General features: G+C 40.2%; 3 protein-coding genes across 3 annotated transcripts in view; 2 read left to right on the forward strand and 1 right to left on the reverse strand.

Moving 5' to 3' along the window:
• LOC311254588 (integrin alpha-5-like) overlaps nt 1-4,012 on the forward strand; it is a 46,723-nt gene extending 42,711 nt beyond the window's left edge. Inside the window, exons 27-30 of the mRNA XM_084348450.1 lie at nt 710-823; nt 1,745-1,846; nt 1,979-2,101; nt 3,184-4,012. Coding sequence (XP_084204576.1) covers nt 710-823; nt 1,745-1,846; nt 1,979-2,101; nt 3,184-3,267 — 423 coding nt within the window. The 3' untranslated portion in view covers nt 3,268-4,012. The remainder of the gene's footprint in view (nt 1-709; nt 824-1,744; nt 1,847-1,978; nt 2,102-3,183) is intronic.
• Nucleotides 4,013-5,541: 1,529 nt separating this feature from the next.
• fbxo2 (F-box protein 2) lies at nt 5,542-9,834 on the forward strand. Its single transcript, XM_084348192.1, has 6 exons — nt 5,542-5,640; nt 6,556-6,621; nt 7,352-7,478; nt 7,910-8,002; nt 8,087-8,225; nt 9,268-9,834. Exons 2-6 carry the CDS (start codon nt 6,585-6,587, stop codon nt 9,400-9,402), a joined length of 531 nt encoding a protein of 176 aa, XP_084204318.1. The 5' UTR covers nt 5,542-5,640; nt 6,556-6,584; the 3' UTR covers nt 9,403-9,834.
• Nucleotides 9,835-10,505: 671 nt separating this feature from the next.
• Nucleotides 10,506-14,124, reverse strand: svbp (small vasohibin binding protein). The gene is made up of 3 exons (XM_084348193.1): nt 13,995-14,124; nt 13,187-13,320; nt 10,506-13,038 (listed from the first exon to the last, which is right to left on the reverse strand). The coding sequence occupies exons 2-3, from the start codon at nt 13,298-13,300 to the stop codon at nt 12,952-12,954; spliced, it is 201 nt and encodes a 66-aa protein (XP_084204319.1). The 5' UTR covers nt 13,301-13,320; nt 13,995-14,124; the 3' UTR covers nt 10,506-12,951.
• Nucleotides 14,125-14,374: the final 250 nt, after the last annotated feature.

The raw sequence follows: 14,374 nt of genomic DNA on the forward strand, positions 1-14,374 counted from the left end.
GGTGCAGAGGTGTACCAGGTGTACAATGTTTCATGCAAAGTAATGTGTTTGCTGTGTACAGGATACTTTTCCCTGACTTTAGTCTTTAAGGTAGTGCCTCCTCTAAGGCAAAATAAGTGCCCCTGTAAAACTGCACCAAGTGTGGGGAGGTGCTCTCTCTTAGGGACAGACTCAAGGAACAAATGACTTGCCTGCTGTGGTTCCAGTGAGCCACACTGGACCCTTCTGCCAAGACACCACTACACCACAGCCGTGGTGGACATATTACATCATGATGACCCTTTCTAAATCACTTCAGACATAGTTTCCATTATTGATATGCTTTTAACTTACTGGCTGACATTTACGCTGTTACCAATATAAGTGCAGTAAGTACTCGATCAAAGACCGATATATCAGCCTGTCACATCTACTATGTATCTACTGTCTACCCCTTTAGTATTTACATTTTTAAAATGAATACTACACTGGGTTGTCTCTATTTCGATGCAGCATGGATTTATCTTTTTAAATGGATATATAAGAGCTTTCAAAAATATATCATGAAGGCAAAATTAATGCGGATATTGGAAGAAGTCCACCAAATTGTTCTGGCTGTGAGACTTCTAGGACAATATCTGGCAGCTCAGTCATAAATGAAAAAGAAATAGTGCTGAATGCTTCATTATCTGTGTGCTGTGTGTCTGACCGTGGCTCCGTCCCTCTGTAGACGTGCTCTGCAGTGGAGTGCTGGCAGCTGCAGTGTGATGTTGGGCTGCTGGAGAGAGGAGCCAGCGTTATCCTGACCGTACGCTCCAGAATCTGGGCTGAAACCTTCATCGAGGTGAGACTACAGGACACACTGCTCTGCTGTGTTACTCATATCTGTTAGTACAGGAAGCTCCAGTCAAGAGGAAAACACAGAGCAGATGAGAAACAACTAAAGTCAGATAATCTGTGTTCTCATACTGCCCTCTGCTGGGCAGGTCACTAAACAACATTACAACTCCATACTACATGTTAATCCTATACAGTATTTACTACACTGTATAGACCTACTATTTCACAGTATATGTTTGCAAATATAATACAATAAATTAATGTACTTCAGTGGGACTTTTTTGTGTACCTGCATCTTCCTGGAGACTTCTTACGATCATCTTTTTTTTTTTTTTTTTACTTTTCTGTCACCTGTTCGGGGCTCCTCAACATCCTTATACATGTTTAATGCATACAGTCACCTTTTGATTGTAATATTATCAGTATGACCACGCTGCATACTGAAAATCTTTGCAGAATTAGTATGTAGTCAACAGCATGGGGCTTAGACAGGACGCTTGAACATCAGGATGTTTGATTGATTGCCTATATTTTGTAGAACTGATAAATTCTACTCCATTCCAGTACATTAGCACTCATAGCATTTATAATAACAACATGGCATTCTGGTCTGCCTGGGTTTCAGTACAGTGTTTCAATGCCGTAAAGTCTGAATTTTTTTTTATGTGATTCAAGATTTGGGAGAATTTTGAGGGGTTGGTTTGCCTCGATTGTTTCCCTCTTGACTTGACTTCAGGTCATGAAAACACTGATTCTTAGCTTTAGGTGATTACACACTCAAGAAAACCTTATTATGAATATTATATAATGTCTCTACTCCTAAATCCTACACACTGGACCTCCTTTAGGATAAAATTAGTGGAATTATCAGTTAAGAACCTTATTAACATGTTTCTTTTTCCAATGACCTTTTGCTTGTCCACAGAGGGCTTATAAGCAATATGTTCTGGAGTGCTCCATTCAGTACAAGGTGAACAGGATGCCTTATTCTATCCCTCCAAAACTCAAGCCATCGGGATCCAAAAAGGTAACTTCATCAAAATTTTTTTGTGGTTTCTTATAAATATCATGAGCTTGTAAACTTCAGCTTATTTACATGTGAGTGTCAGTGAAAGGTGGTCCAAATTTACCGAGGCTCATCTGATTTTCTGTTGTTCAGGTGGTGACAGCTGTGTTGTGGAACAAGCCAGACAGTCTCTTCTATGTTCCAGTGTGGATCATCATCCTGGCTATTCTAGCTGGGTTGCTATTACTCGCCCTGCTCATATATCTACTATACAAGGTAAAACGCTGATAAATAACTCTGCCTATACAATTACCAGAGAAAATACCAGTTTCTGACATTTAAGTTAAAATGTTAAAATAGGGGTTAGTTAATGTTACCACAAGGACTAAAAGACACACTTTTTGACAGCTATGTTAATCGTTATCTCCACCTGCATACACATGTTGAGTAAACTGACTCAGTAGAGATGCAGTGCAAATGCAAATAGATGCAACCTTACTAAAAAGGTCTGCAAAACCAAAAAAAACAAAGATGCAATACGAATATAGAGATGCAAAAAGGCTACAATAAAACACAAAATGACAACAAGGAGACACAAAAAACATAGAGATGCAAAAGGACTTAAAAGGGATGCAGAAAGACTACAAAGAGATACAATATGATTACAAAGAGATGTAAAACAACTACAAAGAAACTCATAATAACTACAGAGACGCAAAGACTACTACAAAGAAAAACAAAACCAATACAAAAAGACACAAAACGACTTCAAAGAGACGCCAAAGGACTACAAGGGGATGCATTATGAATACACAGACACAACACAACACAACAAACGCGATATATAAATGTAAAGACTATAAAGACACTCAAAACAACTACAGAGAGACGTAAAATAATATAAAGATGAAAAATGATCACGAAGAGACACATAATGACCAAAAAGATTTATAAAACTACTATGAAGAGACGAAAAATGACTACTGAAACACAAAACCACCGCAAAAAACACAAATGCAAAATGACCACAGAGAAACAATCACAAAGAGACAATAAATATCCACACTGAAAGAAACGGAGCATCCAAAAACGATGCAAAATGTCCACGAAGAAAAAGACACTAAATGAATACAAAAGAGGCAGCCTTGTCATCTGTAAAGGTTTTTCTTGGTTCAGCCTGGGTGTCTTGCTCTTCTATAGGAGGAGTTGGTGAGGCTTCTGTAAACCAGAAACCTTAGTGAGAGTAACCATGAAAGAGAAAGGGAACATTAATTTCTCGAGATTTCTCCTCTTACAGTACAGATTTTTGTGTCAGATTGATCTGTATGTGATCTTCCTCTCTCCATGTTCCCCTCCAGATGGGGTTCTTCAAAAGGTCAGATCCATATGGTACGACCATGGAGAAGGCCCAGCTGAAACCCCAGGCGTCCTCTGAAGCTTAGATCCAAGAAGGAGCCTCAACTGCAGCTGTTCCAAAGAACTGGAATAATTATCACATTCCCAAACAAATAAGGAAACTTGCTCACGATAAGCAGGCAACCCATTTATGAAGGGACACTTATGGGTGCTGTATCACTGGAATACACAATATCTGGTGCTGCACTAAAATGCCAAAGCAGGAAAGTATAAGGGTCATGCAGTTGAATATACACTGTTGTTTTGGACATGAATTTGTACAATCAGAGCAAGACTTATGAAGCTTCTTCAGACAGAGCAGCGACAAGGATTTGTTCCACAGAAGATTATCCCTGTAGAAGAATGTTTGTTGGAAGAATACTCCTCATGTCGACCAGGAAAAGATCCAAACTTTACAACCCAGATCAATACAGGGAAATATGCACTTCCAGCAAAAGGCACTAAAGCTACAGTATTTCTTCATTCCTAAAAGATGTGTTTTAAGCCATGTTTGCAATCCTAATGTTTGACATTTCTTGAAATTCCTGCTTTTGTACGATTTATACACCACTTTTTATTTATGGCACAACGTTGTCGTATTGGTTGTTGACTGTTGTACTGTACTGTCTGCAGGACAATCCTGATCAAACTGCAATGTTGAACTTGAATTATTCCTCTCCCATATTGGGAGGTATTTTGTGTATGTTGTAATGTATGAAGTGTATTCATTGTGTTATGACCCTTTGGTGTTGTGGCCCAGAATAAAGCCTTATTTTGTATACCCACCCAAAACTTTATTCCAGTGCGAGTCGTAAGTAAACAAAATAAAACGGAGCCCATTGCTATTGACATGACATACTGTATGTTGGAATTAAGGGTGCCACTTCCAAGGAAAATACATGTGGATTTAGCTTTTTTTCTTTCTAAATCGATATTTTGTTCACTATTCAACAACAGTTGTATTTAGTAATCAAAAATATGTATTGCTCTACTCAGTCAAATGGGTTGGTGGTTTATTACCGCCCTCTGCAGGTGGATACTTGTTACTACAACCACACAGTCAACAACAGCCCCAGCAAAGTGGTGAATATGACCCAGATTTGATGTTTAGAATGGACCACTATAGGAGCCTGCTGAGTTGGTAATTAGCTGGATCAGAACTTGGCTTGACTTTGGACTTCAGTCCATCCTTTGCAGTCTTGCCACCTAGCTGGTATGAGATTCTGTTATATCTATTGGTTATTTATTTATTTTAAGATTTAATTTAGAAGTACAGTGTAAAAACAGCAATTTATGGGTTTTATGTGCTGGACTGTTTCTTGACTGGAAGCAGTGACTTCCTGTTAACCCCTATTTCCAGTCTTTGTGCCAAGCTAAGTTAAAGCAATATTATGTAACTATTCTACCTTAAAATAACAGCTTCAGAATCATTTTGATGGTTCAGTGTCTTGTAATAGTGTGAATGGTGTCTCTGTCTCAGCTACTCCACCCCTGTCATTGTTTCTGCACTATGTAACTTCAGTGAGAGGGTATGATCACAGTTACATACATGTTTACTTCAACATTAGAGTAGTGTTCAATCATCTATTTATCAGCCAGACAGTGATAAAGCATATCAGTTTAGATGACAAACTCTTCCTTTAACACTTTTCTGACAGTAAGATTGGGATGAAGGAGACAGACACCATGAAGTCATCACCTGGCTTCTGCTCAGTCAGAGGTGTGGACAAATAAGTTCACCACATAATGTTTTCCTTTTTTTTCACAAGGTCAAAGGGGTACATACACATACACATAAAACCCATAAAGGAAAAGAATAACAACATATTAGAAGCAAAAAAGTAAAACTTCCTGTTGTAATTTAAGTGTTACTGTAACATCACAGAGAGCTAGAGGACAAAAGTTACAATATCCAAATATAGATTCACACACGCAGCTATACACTGTGAGCATTTAAATCTCAGTGAGAGATGTGATAAAAAATTTATGTGCAGCAGAGAGCAACTCTAAGCTTAATGAAATGCACAGACTGGCTGAACTCCGTGCTTCTTTGGTATTTATGTTCAGCCTTTTCACTTGAGCATATAAATGATGCCCTTTAAAGCGGAGCACTGACTGTTTCCTGTTGGTGTTGACGTGTTTTTGGCTCTAGCTGACATTTGTGCTGAGTGTGTGCATGTGTGGTTCTGCTGAGTTCCGCTGGATGGATGCTCCCTCCCAACCTGCAGATTAGGTGTTTTGTGTCTCTCCTCCTCCTCTCCCTCCCTCCCTTCCTCTCTCACTCTCTGGGTGTTTGTGCGGTGTGCTGCCTGGCTATAAAAGCCACACTGTCACGAGGGCGCTGTCCTGCAGAGGAGCTCAAGTGAAAGTCAGAGAGAAAGACAAACAAAACAGAAGACTGCACTTGCCTCCCCCTAGCCGTGAGTAACACGTTGGCTGTCTTATGTATTTGGAGTGCGTCATTCACAGCAGAGCATGACATTAATGTGCGTGTGCTGCATCTTTTATGCTTACGACTTTGAGACTGCAGGGTCAGATGACTCAGCTGTTTGAGAATGGAGCCTCGGTGAGCTGTGAAATGCAGGACAAATATGCAACTAATTCGTGTTAATGCATGAAAATCTTGAGATATCATAGACCTACAATTCTCTCCTGTGAAATAGTGATTACTGTGACTTTTTTATTGTCACAAAACCTGAAAACTGATGAAAACCACCTGAACTTCAGTAATATTTGGGTGGGGGTTGATTTGATATCTATACATGAGGTAATAGTAACAAAATATATACAGTAATTCCTACAGTATACAATCTTTATAGTAAATTGCATTTTGGTATCTAGCTCAGGACAACAGTCCCAAACAGCCCCTTTAACCATTGGTTTCTATGGCAACATGTTATCCCAGAGTGTTTTCCTGCTGACTGATGTATGTTTGATGACTGGTTGATCCTCTGTGACACCTCCTATTCAGCGTGTACAGAGGGGGGACTTTTGCCTCATCTGTTGTGCTGTGAATCAGCAGACAGGGTATTAGTGTTTGGGTTTGGAATCTGTAGAAGCGACCCGGCCTGGTTTTAACCTCTTCATTCCCACTGGATCCAACACTGTGTCTGTCAGTAGTAGTCTTTTATTGTATCAAACATTTCAGTTGGTCTAAATCTGTCCTTAACTGTAAGGTGATCCCTATTATGCATGGGTGTGTGTGGTTTAGCTGCAGATCGAGTTTGGAATTAATCCAAGCCATTAGTGGTATTGTTGGATGGGATCTGGAAAGTCCGATAGAAACTGCAGACTATTATTGATCTATGCTGTTGTTTCCTGTTGCTCCTGTGCAGACCCTGTCTTCTCTGTATAAACTGCAATCATGACCAGAAACCTGCTGAAGAATCCCTATGGGGAAGGTAAGATGTCATTTTCTTCATGGAGGATTGCCCACTATGTAAATGGTGGTAACTGGGGGCAACAACCAATGTTTTGAAGCAGATATCGGCTTGTGCGGCTTATTGTTTATAGTCCGATTAGCAATTAGAGATATGAGAATGAAGTCTCGATCTTAATTAAGATGAAAAAGCTGCAGTGTTACGGGCGTTTTGGTAGCCATGATTTTGGCAAATGAGCTGAGGTGTGACCCAGAGGCATCACTGGGCTGAACAGATAAGCAGAGTTGAGTATCGTCAGTATAACAGTGATACAACATGACCAAAATGACCGATGGAGTAACAGAAGGGAGGCATATACAATGAAAATAAATGGGTCCAGTTTAGAGCTACACCAGATATACTGACCCATTTTTCTAGCTGGCCTATTAGCATGATCAATTCCAAGGTTGAGAAGCACAATTGTAGTGGGTGTTTTTAGATCAGTTGGACACATTAAAAAAGGTAAAGTGACGTAAAGGTGAAATTTATGATTTATCAAAAGAAAACTCCTAGACTGGCTCTGTCCAAACATTATTTGCCTACACCAGCACCTGTAGAGCGCAACATCTCCTGGCAGTACCCTCTTTCAAACAGAGTTATCAGCAAGAAACTCTCAGCATGAAACTGATAGCATATTTCTAAATATTCAGTCCTTTTGAGATTGATGCATTATGCTGCTATTGACAGCTTGAGACTTGCATTTCTCCCCCAGAGCAGCTGGAATTCTGGGACCTGACGGAGAACGGAGGGAGTCAGTGGAAGGTGGAGGACATGCCAGGAGACTGTGGCTACGACTTCTGCATCGACGGAGTGTCCAAATACTTTGTAACCTCGTTTGAGTGAGTGTTTACTACTGTATGTGACGTCTTTGATTCCAACCATTTCTCTTTTTAAGGAAAGGTTCACCAAAAAGTTATGTCTTTATCTAATACCCCTGTACCAATGGATGTTCAGGTGAAGTATCGTAGTCCACAAAACATTTGTGGAGCTCCACAGCAAATCAGGGTTGCAGCATTCAATTGAAGATGGGGACTAAACAACCCAAAAAAATGATAAAACGTAAAATGGGTCCATTGAGCTCAGAATCTTCACTGTAGCTGCTGTCTGAAGTGGGTGCACAAGTTCGACTGTGCATCGAAGATATAAATACTGTTCACTATCTCTGTGTGTTTCATTATTTCTCATATGTTTCATACTTTCATTTAATGTCAAAGTGAGTTGACTGTTTACATAAATCCCATGCAAAATCCTGACAAACTGTGTATCGTAGGCTGTGTCTGAAGAGGCAGGTGATCGACCTATTAGCGGAGGGCTACAGCTCTGAACAGTTGGATGCTCAGCCTACCGTCACAGTGGAAGACTGGTAAGACAGAGGTGGACTGATGTGCATGTAAGCCCCTTCTGCTAGTGACTAGTGCCACTGATTAACGAGTGACTCTTCCTGCAGGTACTGTGGGAGGACAGATTGTGGTTGCACCTACCAAATGGCTGCGTGTCTGCTGGATGAGAATCACGAGGTCATACAGGAGTTCAAACCTAAACCAGTGACTCTTGAACCTGACACTGATGACTGCTCGTGGAAACAGGTACATGGAGAGGGCAATAAACTGTACACTCGGGCCCGAACCCAGTGCACCCCTTGCCCCTACCATATAGCCCTACCTCTCCGTTTCAAGGGTAGGGTGTCCCAAAGCCTGCTGGGATAGAGGGGTAGGGCGAGTTGTAAGAGCTACATGGCCCTCCAAACTGAGGTAGCTAACCAGCTAACTAGCCAACCTTACATTTTTATTGGTGATTTGACCATGACAGTCTCATATTTTGATGTATTTCAACACTAAATTCCAGCAGCCAAGTTGCTGCACTTGGTACCTCTCCTATAATATCAGTGCAGACTGGCAGGGTAGGAGCACAGGTAGCTAATGTTAGCCTATAAATCATCTCTAGTGACCGGAAAATGAAGCAGTGTTCTTTCTATTTTTACACTTAATTGATAGCGTGAAAATGTGAACGAATTTGGAGTGTCCATGCTTTTCTATCTCCATCAGATGAATGGCAAATGGCATTGTGATACTAGCCCCATTCACACTGCCCTTTGCGTGCGGGGATCCTGCGCCAATTCTCCGCATCCTGCTCTGTGTGAAAGTCTCAGATGCGGTGAGGGGTGAAATTTTGCTGCGGCATTGGCGAACCGAACCAGTGTGAACGGATAAGCCGGCGGCGCGGAGCAACAAAATATAGAGAAATGACTCACAAAGCAACGTTACAGGTCCAAACAACAGTACCGTAGGAACTGGGAGTGTCTTTGGCAACTTATATGAGGAAAAAAATACCGCAGTTATAAATGTGTATAAAAGTGTCTGTCCTCCTGTCTGTCCTACCAACTCTTCATCTCATTTCCGCACGAAAAACAGCGTCTGTCCTCGGCAAATAACTTTAACTCACCATGTGTTTGTCTCCTTCTACTATTGTTGTACTTACTGTCTTGAAAAATGTCACTTAATTTAAACGCAAGTTGTTTTGGGACACTTGCGATGACGGATGCTGTCAGTCTTCTTTGGAGGACAGTCTTGTTCACTCACACCTAACTGTTCACATCACAGTGGTTTTCTCTCTCTGTTTGAACTCCAGGTCAGCCATTCATTTTCTGAATACGGCCCTGGATTGCGCCATATCTCCTTCGAACACGGGGGACAAGACACCAAGTTCTGGGACGGTTGGTTTGGAGTCCGTGTCACTGGGAGCTCTGTTACTGTCGAGATGTAAACAAAAGAATTGAAGGAGAACGAAAACCACGGAGTCAGGAATACTGAAGGAGTGAGGTGGAGTAACAGAAAGGCTCCAGACTCACAGAGTGGAGTGTCAGTTTCAAGGTTTCAAGAGGACCAGCTTTGCGTTATGCACTTAGCCTATACCTCTGTATCATACACAATGCTGTTCATGCTGTGGAAACAAGCTGCTGCTATGAAGACTACAGTTACAATCAACACCATCATGGTGGCCTGGCAGCTTTACTAATCCCATTAAAATTACTGCTTGCAACCCAGTCATTAATGATGATCTGTTAACTACAACCCCTGCACACTGACTTACCCTGGAATTAAACTACATGTGTTTGGTGGAGAGGGATGTTGTAAGCAGTCAAGTGGTGTATCTTTCAAATTGGAATTATAAGGATGAAATAAATTGATAAATACACCATTGCCTGTTTTATTTAAAGATCTAATCAACTGAAAGTGATAATCCTTCATCCCAAGATTGAATCGTGGCTGTAGACACAGCATTCAGTGTATTTGTGTGTGTGGTTGTGCTTTGTCCTCAACTACAAGAAACTGACCGTAGTGATTGAAGATGTGAGGCGGAGAGTATGCAGACTGTTATTCTCAACAAGACAAATGGTCACAATGGCTTTCTGTCTGGAAAGTGACAACTGGTAAGAACATTTATTTAGTTTTCCCATTTTCAAATACTTTCTACTTCTACTCCTCTACATTTATTTGACAGCTGCTCCTTACTAGTTTGTTTCCAGATTAAGACTTTACTAAAAAAAACAAATACAATAAACTCATATAATATAAATCTTTTTTTTTTTTAGATTAAACCAGTGGTTACCCAACTTTTTGGCTTTTGACAGTTGCTGGTTGGGGCCCTATATCATTATGAGTGGTTAATAGTTTCATTTCCCCAATAAACAGTGGTGGAAAAGCACTCAGATTATTTACTTAAGTAAAAGTAACATTGTCTAAGTATTGTATTTTAAGCAAAAGTCCTGCCATCAAAAAAGTACATTCATATTATTATTATTATTATTTTAAAATTTTACCATAGAATGTGGACAGCAAGCAGACACTCTCACATAAAAACACACATTTAAGAAAAAAAAGGCATTTATTTTCATTAAATTAAAATTGCATAAGTGAAAGTGGATGATACACTGAACTAAACAATATAAATGTTTTACAGTCATCACCAGACAAACAGAAGTTGCCATTAGATGACAAAACATGTGAATGTGACAATAAAATGCAATATTGTTCATAGAGGCCAGTTAGCATGGCATAGCCTCACTGACATTGTTCAAAGTGAGCACCATTAACACTGGTTTATTAAGAGAACTGCCTGTTTTGAAGCTACATTAAGCTAAGGTTATGGGTCATTATAAAACAACCTCTTGTTCTGCTCTTCCTACTCAGCATCAATGTCTGAGGCTGAGAGCTGAGAACTGCGGTCATTCAACAGCAGCTGGCATTTAGTCTAATATTTATCTTTATCATGGCTAGTCAATAAAGATGTGACCTAACTGTGGAACTGTTAGCAATGCAATCCCAAATGGCAGCCTCAGTGACAAAGGTAAAAAAAAATGTTGTTGATTTAAACAATATACGATAACGAACGATATGCTCAAGTGATTCACACCTTGGTGAGATAATAAGAGAGGAAAATAACTGAGACCATGTAAACTATGAAGATGTACATATGGGAACATTTCCACCTGATCCAAATAATAAGACAATAAAAGCAATATTTCAATGAATATCAGATCTCGGATCACTACATTGTGTCTCATTTAAACAATACAGGGGCTTTCAGTGGACACTGGATCCAAACCACACCAATAAGGTACATTCATAATTTGTCTCTAAAAATATTTTATGTTTAGGCTTTTTGGATCAAACAGTAAATCATTATTTTACTGAAGCATTGCACAATAATATGTGCATTTACTGCAGCACAACTGAACAAGCGTCTTACGATTGAATAAATAACACATTAACTTTTTCTCTTCTTGCAGCCATGAGACTGAACATGTAAAACCAGTGAGGTGTTGCAGTGCTTTGGCTCCGATCTTGAAGGGCTGCTGTAACTGCTCACTGAGTCTAAAGCCCCAAAACTACAAATCAATTGTTGGCACAAACCAAAAGAAAGCACCAAAGCTTAGAGGGCTTCATCCGCCTGTCACTAACAAATACACATGGGTAGGTAGTGTTCAGCTTGATTGTTTAAGCTTCATTGCATACTGGAAGTTTCTTTGTCTGGGGTCTGTAATGATCAAAATGCAGCTTTATTTACATCTACACACATCCCAGTGGTTATACAGCTGAGCCTTAAGTGATAGGTCTCTGACCAGCTGACAACACTGATAACATCTGCCCTTCCTGAGCACAGGAAGGACTTAATAAACAGCTTATGATCTGTGTTTGAACAGATCAATTTCAATTAACTCTCAAAAAAAGTACATTTGAATTTTGACTGTAAAATAAGAGCATATGAGCTCATATTAATTTTACATTAATGTAACAAAGGCTGATGTTTAAGCACAGGACATACCAGGTACTGATGTGTCCTTAGGAAATATGAAACTCTGCTTTCTGTCTGCTTTCAGTTAAAAATCAGATCATCTTTTTTTAACAGCACAGCTTTCAGAGTCAGCCGAACCAAGATTGTCTTATTGAATGAATGTCTTATTGTCTCAAGGCTTTTACACACTGGAGGCGATGCTTTCATGCCAATGATTCGCAGGTCAATGGTTTTTTCCGAGCTGATGTCTTTGAGAGTGTTTGCACACAGAAGGTGAATATTACACAGTGAAAAAGCTACATTTTCTTTCTGAACGAGGTCGATTTTTCTGAACTTTTGCACCACAAATTAAGGCAACAACCAATCATGTCACATAGTACAACACAAATGGTAGACCTGCTGATTTTATATGTTTGTCATCACCCTGTATTATATGACGAAGGACACTAAATTATACAGACAATGTGACATTGCTCCCTGCACAGTGAGACTGCTGCTCTCTTCAAATCCCCCAGAATACTTTGATGAAAAGTAATTTTACCTCGCAGAACATGAGAGCTGATCTACCTCTTCCTCGATTGGTTAGTGGTGTTCGAACTTATTAATACATAATTACTGACCGGACTGGAGCCCTGGGACAGTGAGCTGAGATGACCTGGTGAATGTGACCTCTCTCTACCTGCCAGTGATGCAGTGCGACTCCACAGATCCCGGTCGCCGTCTCGGAACTCTGCAAGATAGCCCTGTTTTTCTACCAGTCCCTGCCCTGCTCGGTCTGCAGTAATGTGGTTATATACCTATGTCGCAAAATCGCATATTGGAGCAGCTATCAGCAGTTTTGAAGTGACATATTCGCATCCAAGTATTTTGCATATTCGTCTTGTTCATTTGTGGCATTCCTGGTGTGTAAAAGCCTCAAGTATGAGTGTTTGGTTGTGTGTCCTTAATAGTGTCCGCACATGGTGTTTCTGGAGGTGACCGGTCCTGGTCCAGGTGAAAGGGGAAGGCAGACAGACATCATTCTCCTTGTGACTGCATCTGTTTACAAAAGGCATCAAACTGCTGCTGCTCCAACTCCGTCATTACCTTGTTCAACGCATAAATCTGTAAATACAGAAAGTAAGACAGAAGGCACAATTGGTAATACAAGACTGAGGAGTAATGTTACCTATAATACACTACTAGAATTAAGTTTCTTAGAGAATAGGAGTGCAGTATGAGTGCCAAGTTTAAAAACAGTGCTGTCTGTCACCTCTGCTCTCTGTCGCTGTTTGAGCTCTTGCTGTGCAGACTTCTGTCTGGCTCTGTCTCCTCTGGTGGGGGTGGAGTTCAGCTTTGACTTGTCTTTACGGCAGGCAGGCTCCATGGTGGCAGGATCCAGTCAGCCTGGGAGGTTTGATATAAGATACTTATACACCTTAGACATTCTGACACTTCACTCCTGTCAACAAGCCGAAACAACTTTGACATGTTTTTTTTAAATGCAATCCAGACATAACAGTTATCGACCAATCCCTTCAGTCTGTTAAACGTTACTTGAATAAAGTTACTGCTAGCAAACAGTAGCCACATGACATATTTTGAACGGTTTCGTGATGCCCAGTTACAGTAAGTGATGAGTGGAGTTGATATGTGCTGTATAGGAGAGCAGATACCGACACTTCCTTAAAGGTCTTAAGTCTTGTTTTGCTGGTGGCCTCATGCAGCCAACATCATTTTTTTTAGAATAACTTCAGGCTACTTTCGACATTTAAGCTAACGATCCTTTCTTACAGAACTGTCCGAAGTTACGTTATTAGCACACAATTTTGTGCTAGCAATGTCGTATAAAAACGGTATATTTTAAGTTAGCAACGCTGAAAAAAAGACATTTCTAGTCGGCCCCTGTAAGTCAGTTTTATACGTCTAGGATTAATGCTTAGTAAATTGAAGGTTAGCTTGTCAGGAGACTCACATTTGCCCAGTTGGCTAATATTAGCTTGCCAACCGACGTTGACTTTTAATACAGTGAGAATCCAACCGACAGTAACATTTACTATTGCAGATAATGGCGCACTTACCAGTGAAGTATACAAAGAAATGAGAGAAAATAGTGATATAATTCGATCAATGTAAGTTAGCCAGCAAGTGGGGCTGTAGCTTGGAACTAGCCGATCAAAACAGCTGTTCCCACGGTGTCACCAATAAACAAATCCGAGTTTCACCGTAAAGCGTTTGGGTTCCGCTTTGACTTGTTCTGTCTTTTATGGTGGTTAACTAAGAGGTTAACTGCGCATTACCGCCACCCAGTGTTGTGAAGCGAGGACAAGAAGTGAGAAAACAATATATGAAAAATACAAAAAAAGATAATTATTATAATAGGGCTAATGGGACTTCCCTTCAGTTCAGTTTGAATATTTCACTAGTTATTAATGTCTCCTCTACTCAAGTCATCTTATCT

The sequence above is a fragment of the Pagrus pagrus genome, assembly GCF_965226575.1.
Source record: "Pagrus pagrus genome assembly, chromosome: 3".
Taxonomy (NCBI): domain Eukaryota; kingdom Metazoa; phylum Chordata; class Actinopteri; order Spariformes; family Sparidae; genus Pagrus; species Pagrus pagrus.